This window comes from Rattus norvegicus, chromosome 9 (assembly GCF_036323735.1).
Source record: "Rattus norvegicus strain BN/NHsdMcwi chromosome 9, GRCr8, whole genome shotgun sequence".
Classification (NCBI taxonomy): Eukaryota; Metazoa; Chordata; class Mammalia; order Rodentia; family Muridae; genus Rattus; species Rattus norvegicus.
The window spans coordinates 64199068-64212644 of NC_086027.1; the positions used below are offsets into that span (position 1 = coordinate 64199068).

The 13577-nt window shown below is 46.0% G+C and overlaps 1 protein-coding gene across 1 annotated transcript in view; it reads right to left on the reverse strand.

Annotated features, from left to right (window-relative positions):
* The window catches only part of Rftn2 (raftlin family member 2), a 56281-nt gene extending 53006 nt beyond the window's left edge, over positions 1-3275 (reverse strand). The window contains exon 1 of the mRNA XM_343571.10: positions 2423-3275. Coding sequence (XP_343572.4) covers positions 2423-2561 — 139 coding nt within the window. The 5' untranslated portion in view covers positions 2562-3275. The remainder of the gene's footprint in view (positions 1-2422) is intronic.
* Positions 3276-13577: the final 10302 nt, after the last annotated feature.

Genomic DNA, 13577 nt, shown 5'->3' on the forward strand with positions numbered 1-13577 from the left:
GTTCTTTGTAAGACTTGCACTGGTCATAGTATCTGTTCACAGCAGTAAAATTCTAAGACACATACACTACCATGGAAAGTTGGCACAACAGAATTTGTTTGGGGAATGCAATGATTGGGGAAGGGGAGAAAGGTAGAATTGAGTGGGAAACAACTTGTTCAAGATAAACTGTAACATAACATAGGGACTTGGAAGGCTCCTTCCTTAAACTTTATTCTCTGTTCCATGACTTCTGTTTAGGAAAAAACAAACAAACAAACTAACAAACAAACAAACAAAACAAAACAAAACAAAAACCAAAAAGTCCGCCAAACTGAGGAAAGTAAGAGATAGGTTCATTGTGAATGCACACAGCTGTTACAGGCCATTTTGTTTCTGCCAAGGTTTCTCACTGTGCATAGCCTGGCAGCTAGGAGCAGCCGCTATTCAGTTCTCTTCCCAGCAATCCCAGGAAGGGATGGCCAGTGCCAAGCAGAGGGCTGGCATGTGTTAGCCCACCCAGACTCACTATCATAGACACTGGAGTGGCAGGCAGGTGGCTGTCAAAGGCTGGAGGAGAGAGGCAGGCTAACTACGCCTGGAAGAGGGGGCAGAGCTGGCCTGGTACACAGAGTCCTGCCTTCTGAAGCAAAGGCAAAGGCAAGACCAAAACAAATGGTTGAACAAAAACCCCAAGGAAGAACGTGTGGGAGAACTGGGAAGAAATGGGCCCCAGAGACCAGGCGCCTGTACCAAATAGGAAGCAGATGCTACCTATAGACATGCGCCGGCTTCAGTGTGCGCATGCGCACATCAAACCCATGCCTGGGCTTTACAGTGAAATCACCCTTTCACAGCAACATTTAGAGTGGAAGGTGGAAATTATGCTCCTTTCACGGAGGAAAGGGCTTCTGATAAAACCAAAATGGACCGTTGAATAAAAGCTGTGTATCTTCTTGATTCAAAGACAATCGCATGAATACAAACTTATTGGAGGCACTAACATTTTGGAATGGCATGCATCAGAAAAATGTTAACTCCTTAAAGTTCTATAGTCCTAAGGTGAGCTGTGCGTCAGAATCCTAAGGTGAATTCTGAAGTCCAGGGTTCTGGCCTAAAGCTTCAGGAATACATAGGAAAGGGATGATTTTACATCCTATGCGTCTGTAAGGTAAGGGTGAGAACCCCACTCTAGAAGCACCCTGTCACAAGGGTTTTTCTCGGCATATAAAAACTCATGACTATCTGGCTACTTTTCCATCAGCACTAACTCAGTGCAGTGTATGTTCATACAACAAAAACCACTGAGAATATGAACTTTTCTCCTGTTGGCAGCCTCATCCTTACTTGGCTTCTTTGATCAAAATAGTTGATGAATATGTCTGAAGCACAGGTACAGATCTTCTGGGCTTCCCAATTTGGCTTGCTGGCCAGTTCAATTTTTAACAAAGGAAAACGGGCTGCTCTTGCTTCCCGCACAAAGACACACTGTTTCCAGAAGGGAAAGGGCGGCAGTGGTGGTGGAGAGGCAGAGGCAATATCTAGTCGGATAAATAGTTCAGTTTTCTATCAACTAATGGAATGCATAATCAAAGAACTAAACTCAGCAAGCATATTTCTCTAAATTTCACTTCTTTCCCTCTCTCTCTCTCTCTCTCTCTCTCTCTCTCTCTCTCTCTCTCTCTCAGGCACATCGTAATTAAAGATGCCGTTGTTTTAAACACTGCTGTCCTGTGTCTCAGGGACTCTGAAGCAGTCAGTATTCAGAGTTTCCATGAGAGGACAGAGGCAAAGGCTTGGGTCAAGAGGAGGCACCTCAGCCCTGCCGGAGCTGCCATCTGGGCTTGTTTGTTTGTGTTTCCAACTTTTTGGAACAAGAGTTTCTGTGTTTCGATGGAGCACCCAGCAGAGGGAGTGCCTTCCAGGAGGTCACTTTTACCCATTAAAACAAAAACAAAAACAACGAGAATTTTCTCCACCTTTAGTTTGCTCAACTTATCACATGAGCGACACTAAATTCAGCACACTGGCCACCTCAGATCTGCCTTGGTGGAGCTCGGACGACTCATGCAGGCAGCACAGCCCACAGCCCCGCAGTCCCTGCCTTTCAAATCTTTTCAAAACACAAGCTGTCATTAAGGCTCCAGCAATTTGGCCTAGAAATCAAATATTTGTCCCATGTGCCTTAAAAATGAAAGGAACATTTCCAAGTAGTTTTTTAAAAATTTTGTTAAGTACATAAAGCCGTGTTTTTAAAAAGCACATAAAACAAAACAAAACAAAACAAAATCTTCCCAAATATAGTTAAGAAACAAAGCGTCATTGTTAGATGGACCAATTTCATTATGGGAAAGAGCTTAAGAATCCACAGGTCCACACCTCAGAAAATTAGTATCCTCTTAGTTTGGAAACGGATAATAGCTACAACAGCAGTAAGGAGTACCTTGTAAAGTAAAATCCAGCAGTGCATATTCATAAGCAAATTCTGTCTTTGTTTCCACTTGCGGTCTCTTCAGGGTAGAAAATATCTTTCCAGGGCTGCTTTCATCAGGGTCTTCCAGCTTCCTAAGCCCGCACCCCATGGCAAAGTCTCCAAGGAGTTCAGACTGCGGGGGCAAGAGCAGTCAGTTTTGTTGTTTAAGCTGCGAAAACAAAGTTACAGACTTTGACTTGGTTTTCAGCGAAATGACAGATAGCCAGAAAGGAAACGGCGGGTCCGAGGCGCAGAGCTGGGGACTTTATCCATTCTTCTGTAAGGTCACTGAGCCCGTGGTTTAGCTCTAGCTCCCGGAGGCTGGGCTCGGTCTTTGAGGAGCTCGCAAGCTGCTGCAACTTAGTGGAGAATTTCCATGCCACGTCAATTTACAGCCAGCCAGCCCCCTACCAGAGTTCTGCGGCTCAGGGCACCAACCAGCTTTGTCTCACCCAGTTGGCTGAATGGAAAAGAGGTGTCCAGAAACGGAATTAAAGGCAACTCTGGTGTGATTATCTACGGATAGAAGAAGATAAAGTCAGCCAAAGTGATGCGGTTCTTTCTGTTTTCTCTGGTCTGTCCTGTGCTGAAGCTCACTTCCCCGCTTCTACCAAGGAAGCAGAAGGGAGGGGGGAGGACAGGGGAAGGAAGGGAGGGAAAGAGGGAGAGGAAAGAAGAGAGGGAGGGGAGAGAGAGAGAGAGAGAGAGAGAGAGAGAGAGAGAGAGAGAGAGAGAGATTGAGATTGATTTTCAACGTGGTTGGAAACAAAATCAGTTCCAGAAAGGAAGTGAGCTTTCTGAGGAAACCCTGGAGTCCAACAGAAGAACAACGGGAGGGAGGGAGGAAGGGAGAGAGGGAGGGAGGAAGAGAGGATGAGAGAATCCTAGAAAAGCACTTCAGTCCTAGGTGGAACTTTTGAAAACTTCTTTCCACACAGCATTTTCTTTTGCCAGAAAAATGTGCTGATTAAAACCACGAAGTATAAAAGAAGCACAAAAACGTGACATTCCATAAAGACTTTGGGAAGAAAGAAGAGAACAGAGTGAATGTGGTCAAAGTACATTGAATAAATGTATAGAAATGTCACCATGATTTTAGTTTTTCTTTTCTTTTGTTTAATTAGCATGCACTAATGAAAAAGAAAAAAAATAGTTAAAAGGAAAAACATCTTACATAATTGCAAAGAAGAGACAGTTACATGAGAAATTAGTTTCCCCAACATTCTTGGTTTGTTATTTTATTTATGTATATGCATGTGTGTAGTGTAGGGATCCTTGGATGCCAGAAGAGGGGGTCAGATCCTTTGGACTTGGGGTAACAAGTGGCTACCATGTGAGTGCTGGGACCACAGCCGCTGCCCCCAGGTCTCGGACAGCTCTCCAGCCTAGTGCCCAGGATTTAAAACACCCCTATTGGAGGACTTACAGTAGCGACTGACCATAGCTCTACAGGTCTCAACATAGCCTTAGTTAAAAGAAAAACGTGGACGACGTGACTCATTTAATCTTATTTGTAATGTCAATGGCGATTTGCTGCAAGGAACCACGGTGGTGCACATTTACTGCTGGGTCACGCCAGAGCCAGGATGGTGTGCTCCAGCCACTCTGAGCCCTGGAAGCAGACCGCTTGTGCGTGGATTCTCCTTCTCACGCTTACCACGAACATGCCCTTGGGCAGGTTACTTGATTTCTCTGAGTACCAATTTCTTTTCCTTTTAAAATGTCCCTGGTGCGACGTCTGCCACAGGATGGTTTTAAAGACGGAGAGCCAACCTGATCTGCCTTAGCGCTCTGCCCGCAGAAGGCAGTGGGTTTATCAAGGGCGCTCCTACGAGGCCCGGCTGACGGTCAGGAGAGGAAAAATGATTTTGGCCCCACTTCAACTGTTTACGAAATAAATCCTGATCTCCTTGGAGAACCTGGAGAATGCCAGTGTGAAGAAAAATTTCAGTCCATTAAGCTGCACATGAAAACCCTTGAAGGGGGCGTGTGTGGATTATTTAGTTTGTAGATCACTGTCATCTTTTGCCTCTTACTTTAAATATTTTACTTCTCAAAGGTATTTTGTATAGGAGACCATTCCGTGGTCTCCATGTTAAAGGATGGGCATAGTCAATGGGAGGGAATTCTAGGTAAGTTAGATGAATCAAACAGTAGACAGAAAGAGTGGCTCATATGACTGTTTACGAAGATTCATGATCGCCATATTTCATGTCCTTTTTCTGTAGAATGGGCTGTGGTGCTGTTTTACAAGAACAATGGTACCTCTGATGGTCACTGGTACCAGTCACAGTGACTGGAGTTATTAAGTATCCATTACCTTTGTCAAGTGCCTGCCCCTTCCAGGCGCTCAAAAAAGCACTGGATACAAAAGATGACTCAACAGGAACATATGGGACAGACCATCTTCTGGATGGCTTCAAGGATGAGTGTACGGAGGACTGACAGGGAGGGGGAGCGTGTGCCTGCAGAAGAGGAGCACATAGCTAAAGCCAGAGTTGTGAGACACTACGGCACAAATGGGCAACACTGAGCAGTTATTGCCAGAACATAAAACGTGAAAGCACAGCACAGCACAGCACACACAGCACAGCACAGCACAGCACAGCACAGCACAGCACAGCACAGCACACACAGCACAGCACAGCACACACAGCACAGCACACACAGCACAGCACAGCACACACAGCACAGCACAGCACACACAGCACAGCACAGCACATCACAGCACAGCACAGCCCAGCCCAGCCCAGCCCAGCCCAGCACAGCACAGCACAGGACAGCACAGCACAGCACAGGACAGCACAGCACAGGACAGCACAGGACACAGCACAGCACAGCACAGCACAGCACAGCCCAGCCCAGCCCAGCCCAGCCCAGCCCAGCCCAGCCCAGCACACCACAGCACAGCACAGCCCAGCCCAGCCCAGCCCAGCCCAGCCCAGCCCAGCCCAGCCCAGCCCAGCCCAGCCCAGCACAGCACAGCACACATAGCACAGCACAGCAGAGCACACACAGCACAGCACAGCACAGCATAGCACACACAGCACAGCACAGCACACACAGCACAGCACAGCACACACAGCACAGCATAGCACAGCACAGCACACACAGCACAGCACAGCACACACAGCACAGCATAGCACAGCACAGCACACACAGCACAGCACAGCACAGCACACACAGCACAGGACAGCACAGCACAGCACAGCACAGCACAGCACAGCACAGCACAGCACAGCACACCACAGCACAGCCCAGCCCAGCCCAGCCCAGCCCAGCCCAGCCCAGCCCAGCCCAGCCCAGCCCAGCACAGCCCAGCACAGCACAGCACAGCACAGGACAGCACAGCACAGCACAGCACAGCACAGCACAGCACAGCACAGCACAGGACAGCACAGGACACAGCACAGCACAGCACAGCACAGCACAGCACAGCACAGCACACACAGCACAGCACAGCACAGCACAGCACAGCACAGCACAGCACAGCCCAGCCCAGCCCAGCCCAGCCCAGCCCAGCCCAGCCCAGCCCAGCACAGCCCAGGACAGCACAGCACAGCACAGCACAGCACAGCACAGCACAGGACAGCACAGGACACAGCACAGCACAGCACAGCACAGGACACAGCACAGCACACACAGCACAGCATAGCACACACAGCACAGCACACACAGCACAGCACAGCACAGCCCAGCACAGCCCAGCACAGCAAAGCACAGCACAGCCCAGCACAGCAAAGCACAGCACAGCACAGCACAGCACAGCACAGCACAGCACAGCACAGCACAGCACAGCACAGTACAGCACAGCACAGCACAGCACAGCAAAGCAAAGCAAAAAACTAATCTGGGAATGAGTAAAGGACTAAGCTAAGGACTTGGAATGCTTGGGTTTTGTTTTGTAGGGGGCAAAAGGGAATCAAATAGCCAAATGGAATCAAAAGACATCCATTTTCATATTAGATAGATCAGTGGTACAGCCTGAGGAGGATGCTTTAAATATAATGAAGGGGGCTAGAAAGACGGCTACTGAGTTCAACTGATGGTGATGCTGACTGGATGCAGCTCTTACTATTGGGTAGTTAGCATTATATAATTATATATTATTAGGCAATAATATAGTGTTATTGTGTATGTACTTATTATTATTATTATTATTATTTTGTGTGTGTGTGTGTGTGTGTGTGTGTGTGTGTGTGTGTGCGCGTGCTGCATGGAGACTAGAGGATAGCTTCAGGTGTCCTATCTTAGGAGTTGTCCCCACCTCCTCTTTTTTCTTTTGAGACAGGGTTTCTCTGTGTAACCCTGGCTGTCTTGAAACATGCTTTGTAAACTAGGCCTTGAACTCACCAAGATCCTCCTGCCTCTGACTACCGAGTGCTGGGATCAAAGGTGTGTGCCACCAGCACACAGTGTCTCCCTGTTTTCTAAGACCGTGTCTCTCATTGGTTGGAACTCTGCATAGCCTAGACTGGCTGCCAAGCAAGCCTGAGGCAGCTACAAGTCTCCCTCTCCCTCTCACTGTGATATTACCATGCTTAGCTTTTTTTTTTTTTTTTTTAAATGTTGCTTGTGAAGACTGAACACAGATCCTCATTCTTGCAAGGGAAGCACATTATTGCCTTGGCTGGCCTGGAACTCACTATATACACTAGGTTGTCTTTGAACTCATAGATCCAGAGTTCTGGGATTAAAGGTATAGTGATTGGTTTTGTGTGTCAACTTGACACAAGCTGGAATTATCACAGAGAAAGGAACCTCTCTTGAGAAAAGGCCTCCATGAGACCCAGCTATAAGGCATTTTCTCAATTTCTCAGTTTTCTCAAAACAAAAAAAAAAAAAATGTGACCAGGGGTTGGGGATTTAGCTCAGTGGTAGGGCGCTTGCCTAGCAAGTGCAAGGCCCTGTGTTCGGTCCCCAGCTCCGAAAAAAAAAAAAAAAAAAAAGAAAAAAGAAAAAAGAAAAAAAAATGTGACCAATGGGGAAGGGCCCCTTGTGGGTGGTGCCATTCCTGGGCTGGTGGTCTTGGATTCTATAAGAAAGCAAGCTGAGCAAGCCAGGGAGAGCAAGCCAGTAAGTAACATCCCTCCATGGCCTCTGCATCAGCTCCTGCTTCCTGACCTGCTTGAGCTCCAGTCCTGACTCTCTTTGGTGATGAACAGCAGTGTGGAAGTGTAAGCTGAATAAACCCTTTCCTCCCCAACTTGCAGGAATAGAAACCCTGACTAAGACAAAAGGCATCACTACTCACAAGGGTTTCCCTTATAACAAGAGGAATGGTAGGTTCTTAAGGTCATAACCGAATAACACTTAGGCCATTTCTCCCTATAGTTGCAAAAGAACAGAATTTTGTTGACTTTTAACAATATTTGAAAATCATTTCGTGTATTAACGTGGCATATGTTCCTGTATTAACAACTATCGCTACCTATTTGTTGGTTTCACATCTGGATAGTCAAACAAATGCATATTGAACATGTGTTTTGAAAACTGCGCCTGGGGGTTGGGGATTTAGCTCAGTCGTAGTGCAAGGCCCTGGGTTCGGTCCCCAGCTCCGGAAAAAAAGAAAAAGAAAAAGAAAAAGAAAAAGAAAAAGAAAAAGAAAAAGAAAAGAAAACTGCGACTGGACCGAACATACACGGACATTTTTGTTCTTGTTCCTGAACACAACAGGCCGATAGGCTCGAGGCATGTACACACTACCTTTTACTATTAAACGTTGGCGCACGATTTAGAGATGAGTTGGCGCAGTGGGGATGGTTGTGTATGATATTCAAATACTACATCCTTTTATATAAGGGCCGAACACCCTTGGGTTTGGTGTCTGTGAGAGCCTTGACACCAGCCTCAGGATTCTGAGTAGCCTCTGTCCTGGACCTCCCACAGCACCACTCATCAAGAAACATTTGTTATTTTAAGTTTCCCCTGTGAAGAGTTTTGTAAGGGTTATTTTCCCGCTCTTGAATTATTTTAAAAATATGGATATTCTCCCTCAAACACGGACAAATAATTTATTACCTTTTAAGTGATTTTATTTGTAAATCACTCAAGGCACACTCAAAAGGAAGGGATTCAAGTCTCTTATTGTAAATGTGGCAAACGGCCAGTGGCTGGTGTGGTCATGGGCTGTGATGGTTTGTATGTGCTCAGCCCAGGGGGTGGTACTGTTAGAAGGTGTGGCCTTTTTGGAGTATGTGTGTTACTGTGGGTGTGGCCTTTAAGATCCTCCTCCTAGGTGCCTGGAAGTGAATCTTCTGATAGCTGCCTTCAGATGAAGACATAGAACTCTCAGCTCCTCCTACTCCATGCCTGCCTGGGTGCTGCCATGCTCCCACTTGATGATAGTGGACTGTAAGCCAGCCTCAATTAGATGTTGTCCTTGTAAGAATTGCCTTGGTCAATACCCTTGGCAGGGAAGAGAGAGGCAAAGATTAAAACAGAGACTGAAGGAACACCCATTCAGAGCCTGCCCCACATGTGGCCCATACATATACAGCCACCCAATTAGACAAGATGGATGAAGCAAAGAAGTGCAGACCAACAGGAGCCGGATGAAGATCGCTCCTGAGAGACACAGCCAGAATACAGCAAATACAGAGGCGAATGCCAGCAGCAAACCACTGAACTGAGAATAGGACCCCCGTTGAAGGAATCAGAGAAAGAACTGGAAGAGCTTGAAGGGGCTAGAGACCCCATATGTACAACAATGCCAAGCAACCAGAGCTTCCAGGGACTAAGCCACTACCTAAAGACTATACATGGACTGACCCTGGGCTCCAACCTCATAGGTAGCAATGAATATCCTAGTAAGAGCACCAGTGGAAGGGGAAGCCCTGGGTCCTGCTAAGACTGAACCCCCAGTGAACTAGACTGGTGGGGGGAGGGCGGCAATGGGGGGAGGGTTGGGAGGGGAACACCCATAAAGAAGGGGAGGGGAGAGGGGGATGTTTGCCCGGATACCGGGAAAGGGAATAACACTCGAAATGTATATAAGAAATACTCAAGTTAATAAAAAAAAAAAAAAAAGAATTGCCTTGGTCATGGTGTCTGTTCACAGCAGTAAAACCCTAAGACATGATCTCAAGAAGAAAACTTATTCCTGGCTTTTTCTAAACCAGTATAATTGCTAACTTCTTTTTACGTCTTTATCCATATAATCACCCCTCATCAAAGAAAATTGTGCATCAGACAAAGAGCATTATAAAAAGCCACAACTGGATCTGGAGAGAAGGCTCAGCAGTTAAGAGCACTGACTGTTCTTCCAGAGGTCCTGAGTTCAAATCCCAGCAACCACATGGTGGCTCGCAGCCATCTGTAATGGGATCCTATACCCTATTCTGGTGTGTCTGAAGACAGCTACAGTGTACTCATAGAAATAAAATAATTTTAAAAAAGCTACAACTGGTCAAAATGTGGAGAACAACTGACCAATAGGTGTCTGGCACCGAATGATAACACCTGCAATCAACCCCTATACCCAAAGCTCAGGGAGCTCGCAGAGGGGTAGAGGACCGGAAGTCTGCTGCGAGATTGTGGCTTCCAGACATGACAGGGATGCTGAGCCTATGAAATCTCAACAATATGGGGCTTTTGTTTCTGTGTTTGATTTGTTTTTTTGAGACAGGTGTGTGTGTGTCCCTTGTCTGTCCTGGAATTCAATTTGTAGACCAGCCTGGCCTTGAACTCAGGATCTGTTTGCCTCTGCCTCCCGAGTGCTGGGGTCAAGGGTGTGCACTGCTACCACTGCCTGGCTGACAATAAGTCTCCTTAAACAAGCTCTGAAGAGTGTCATTTGGCATGCCAATGTTTTTTTTCCTTTCAAAATAGGATCTTTTTTCCCCCATCTTTATTAAATTGGGTATTTCTTATTTACATTTCAATTGTTATTACCTTTCCCGGTTTCTAGGCCAACATCCCCCTAACCCCTCCCCCTCCCCTTCTATATGGGTGTTCCCCTCCCCATCCTCCCCCCATTACCACCCTCACAACAATCACATTCACTGGGGGTTCAGTCTTGGCAGGACCCAGGGCTTCCCCTTCCACTGGTGCTCTTACTAGGATATTCATTGCTACCTATGAGGTCAGAGTCCAGGGTCAGTCCATGTCTAGTCTTTAGGTAGTGGCTTAGTCCCTGGAAGCTCTGGTTGCTTGGCATTGTTGTTCATATGGGGTCTCAAGCCCCTTCAAGCTCTTTCAGCCCTTTCTCTGAATCCTTCAACAGGGGTCCTGCTCTCAGTTCCGTGGTTTGCTGCTGGCATTCGCCTATGTGTTTGCTGTATTCTGGCTGTGTCTCTCAGGAGAGATCTACATCCGGTTCCTGTCGGTCTGCACTTCTTTGCTTCATCCATCTTATCTAGTTTGGTGTGGCACGCCAATGCTGATGGGGAAATCTCATGGGGTCCCACTGCTAGATAAGACAATTAATGACTGCCAAAAGAGGTACAATTAGTCTTCTCCAGGGACAAGCCCCTTAAATGGTTATCCAATGCCATGTGGCCAACCCTAAAAACATATGCAGGCAACACTTAATGAATGAAATGGCTTGTGTGTTATATGTCCAAATCCCCCCAAATCTCATCCTGAGACCAGCAGGAGTAGGACTCCTCCCCTGATGTTCCCCGATATCCTGGGCCTGCCTGTCCTATAAACCCTACCTCTGCCACCCTTGAGGAGCTTACATACCCTGGTGGCAAGGTTACAGGTTAACTTCCTCTCTTCTTATAAGCAAGCATTGGCAGCACCTTAGCCCACACTGTATCCTCACCTCCAAACCTCTGTCCACTCCCCAAATGTTTAAGTAGTTTTTGTTCCCCCCAATTAAGTGAGCTGTTCAGTAAAGCCTGCCTCCTGAGAAGTTTGTTTCTTATCCAGCTCATCCATAGCCTGAGGTCTCCAACACCATTGGCCTTCCCAAATTGCTTTCCCTCTTAGGCCATGGATCTGACCTCTGGCGATCATGCCATTAAGGGAGGGAAATAGGGCGGGAAAGACAGAACCGTCTCAGGGATGTGCATCAATAAAGGTTTTGATAAATGAATTTGATAAATGTGTTCAAGGACAGAAATGACATCATTTTGATAGACCTAGAAAAGAGTTTCGTAAGATCTATCATTCCTTCATATTAAGAGTCCTGAAGGGGGCTGGAGAGATAGCTCAGCAGTTAAGAGCACTGACTGCTCTTCCAGAGGTCCTGAGTTCAATTCCAGCAACCACATGGTGGCTCACAACCATCTGTAATGGGATCCGACGCCCTCTTCTGGTGTGTCTGAAGACAGCTACAGTGTACTCATAAAATAAATAAACCTTAAAAAAAAAAAAAAAAAGAGTCCTGAAGAAACTAGGAGTAGAAGGGACCTATCTCAACAAAATAAAGACCAGATATGATAAACCTATAGTAAATGTTATATCAAATGAAGAAAAATTAAACACATTTCTATTAAAATCGTGCTAGGGTGTTCAATTTCTCTACCCTTACTCAATATAGTACTGTAAGACTTAGAGTGAGAGCAGAAAATTAAAAAGGACACAAATACGAAAGGAAGAAGTCAAAGTATCTTTACTTACAGATGATATGATTCAATACAAAAGAGATCCTAAATAAAGACTTTAGTCGGGCAATGGTGGCACACGTCTTTAATCCCAGCACTCAGGAGGCAGAGGCAGGTGGATCTCTGTAAGTTTGAGGCCAGCCTGGTCTACAGAGCTGGTTCAGGACAGCCAGGGCTACACAGAGAAACCATGTCTCAAGGAAAAAGAAAAGGAAAGAAAAGAAAAGAAAAGAAAAGAAAACTCTTAGAATGGATAAACACTTTCAGCAAAGTGGCTGGGTACAAAATCAACCATTAAAAACAATCAGTGGCTACCCTCTATGCCAATGTCAAATATGTTTAGAAAGCAACCAGGAAAAGAGATTCATAATAGTTTCAAAATTTTACCTTGAATTATACCTAATCAAGTATATAGAAGACCTCTACAATAAAAACTTTAATGCATGAAGAAAGAAACTGAGCAAGTCAGGATGGAGTGATTTGGGTTGGAAGGTAACCTTGTGGAAACGGTTGCCTACAGGAAGCACTGTACAGATTTCTCTCTGCACTGCATTTAATCTCTCTGGAGTGGTTTCACTGTTTTTGGATATTGTGAACATTAGTGACCTAATTTTGTATCCACTTGACTGGCCAGAATGAAAACATGATACCATGCACTGAGTTTTCCCAAAGGAGATGTATGAGAGTGCATGTAAGAGTGTGTATTATTTAACTATGCTGGAAGAAACTTGGGATTATTCTGGGGAGCTGAACATTCACTTTTTTCTTTTTCATGTGCCAGCAATTTCATTCCCAGGTACGGGCTCAGGAGACACCTTAGCCCACAGGTACCGGGAGAGACATCTGAGACTGAATCTCAAGTCTGTTCTAAATAGCCCTGAACTTGAACCAGTTGTGTATATGAGCAGCCGCTCACTTCAGGGAGTTCTATTACATGGGGAAGGAGAGAAGCAGAGCCCTAGGGCAGTCTCAACATTTTATTTACAAGATGGGAGGAAAATGTGTGCTGCTTTGGTTTTTTAAGCAAGAATCATCTAGGAAGAAGGAAAGTCAGCTCAGAAAATGCCTCCGTCGGATTGTCTGTAGGCAAGTCTTCACGGCATTTTCTGAACTAGTGACGTGGGAGGCCACAGGTGGTTGTGGGCAGTGTCACCCTGGTAGGTGGTCCTGAGTTGTATAAGAAAGCAAACTGAGCAAGTCACGGTATCAAGCCATTGTATCAAGCTGTGTTCCTCTGAGGATTCTGCCTCAGTTCTTGCCTCCAGGTTCCTGCCTTGAGTTCCTTTTATGATGGATAAAAAGTAAGGTACGATACATCCTTTCCTTCCCAAGTTGTTGTGTGTCATGAAGCTTATTCCAACAAGAGAAAATGAAGCAGGATGAATAGCATGCTGTATGCTGACCCCTTAACTGCTTAGGAAGAACTGCATTTGTCATTTGGGTTGGCCTTACTCAACTCCACCCTTTCCCAATTTTTCCCTTCTCTTTAAAATTGGAAATAAACTTTTCATATAGTACATTGTGCTCACTTTCCCCTCCCAATGTCTTTCCACATCTGTACTGCCTCCCACCCA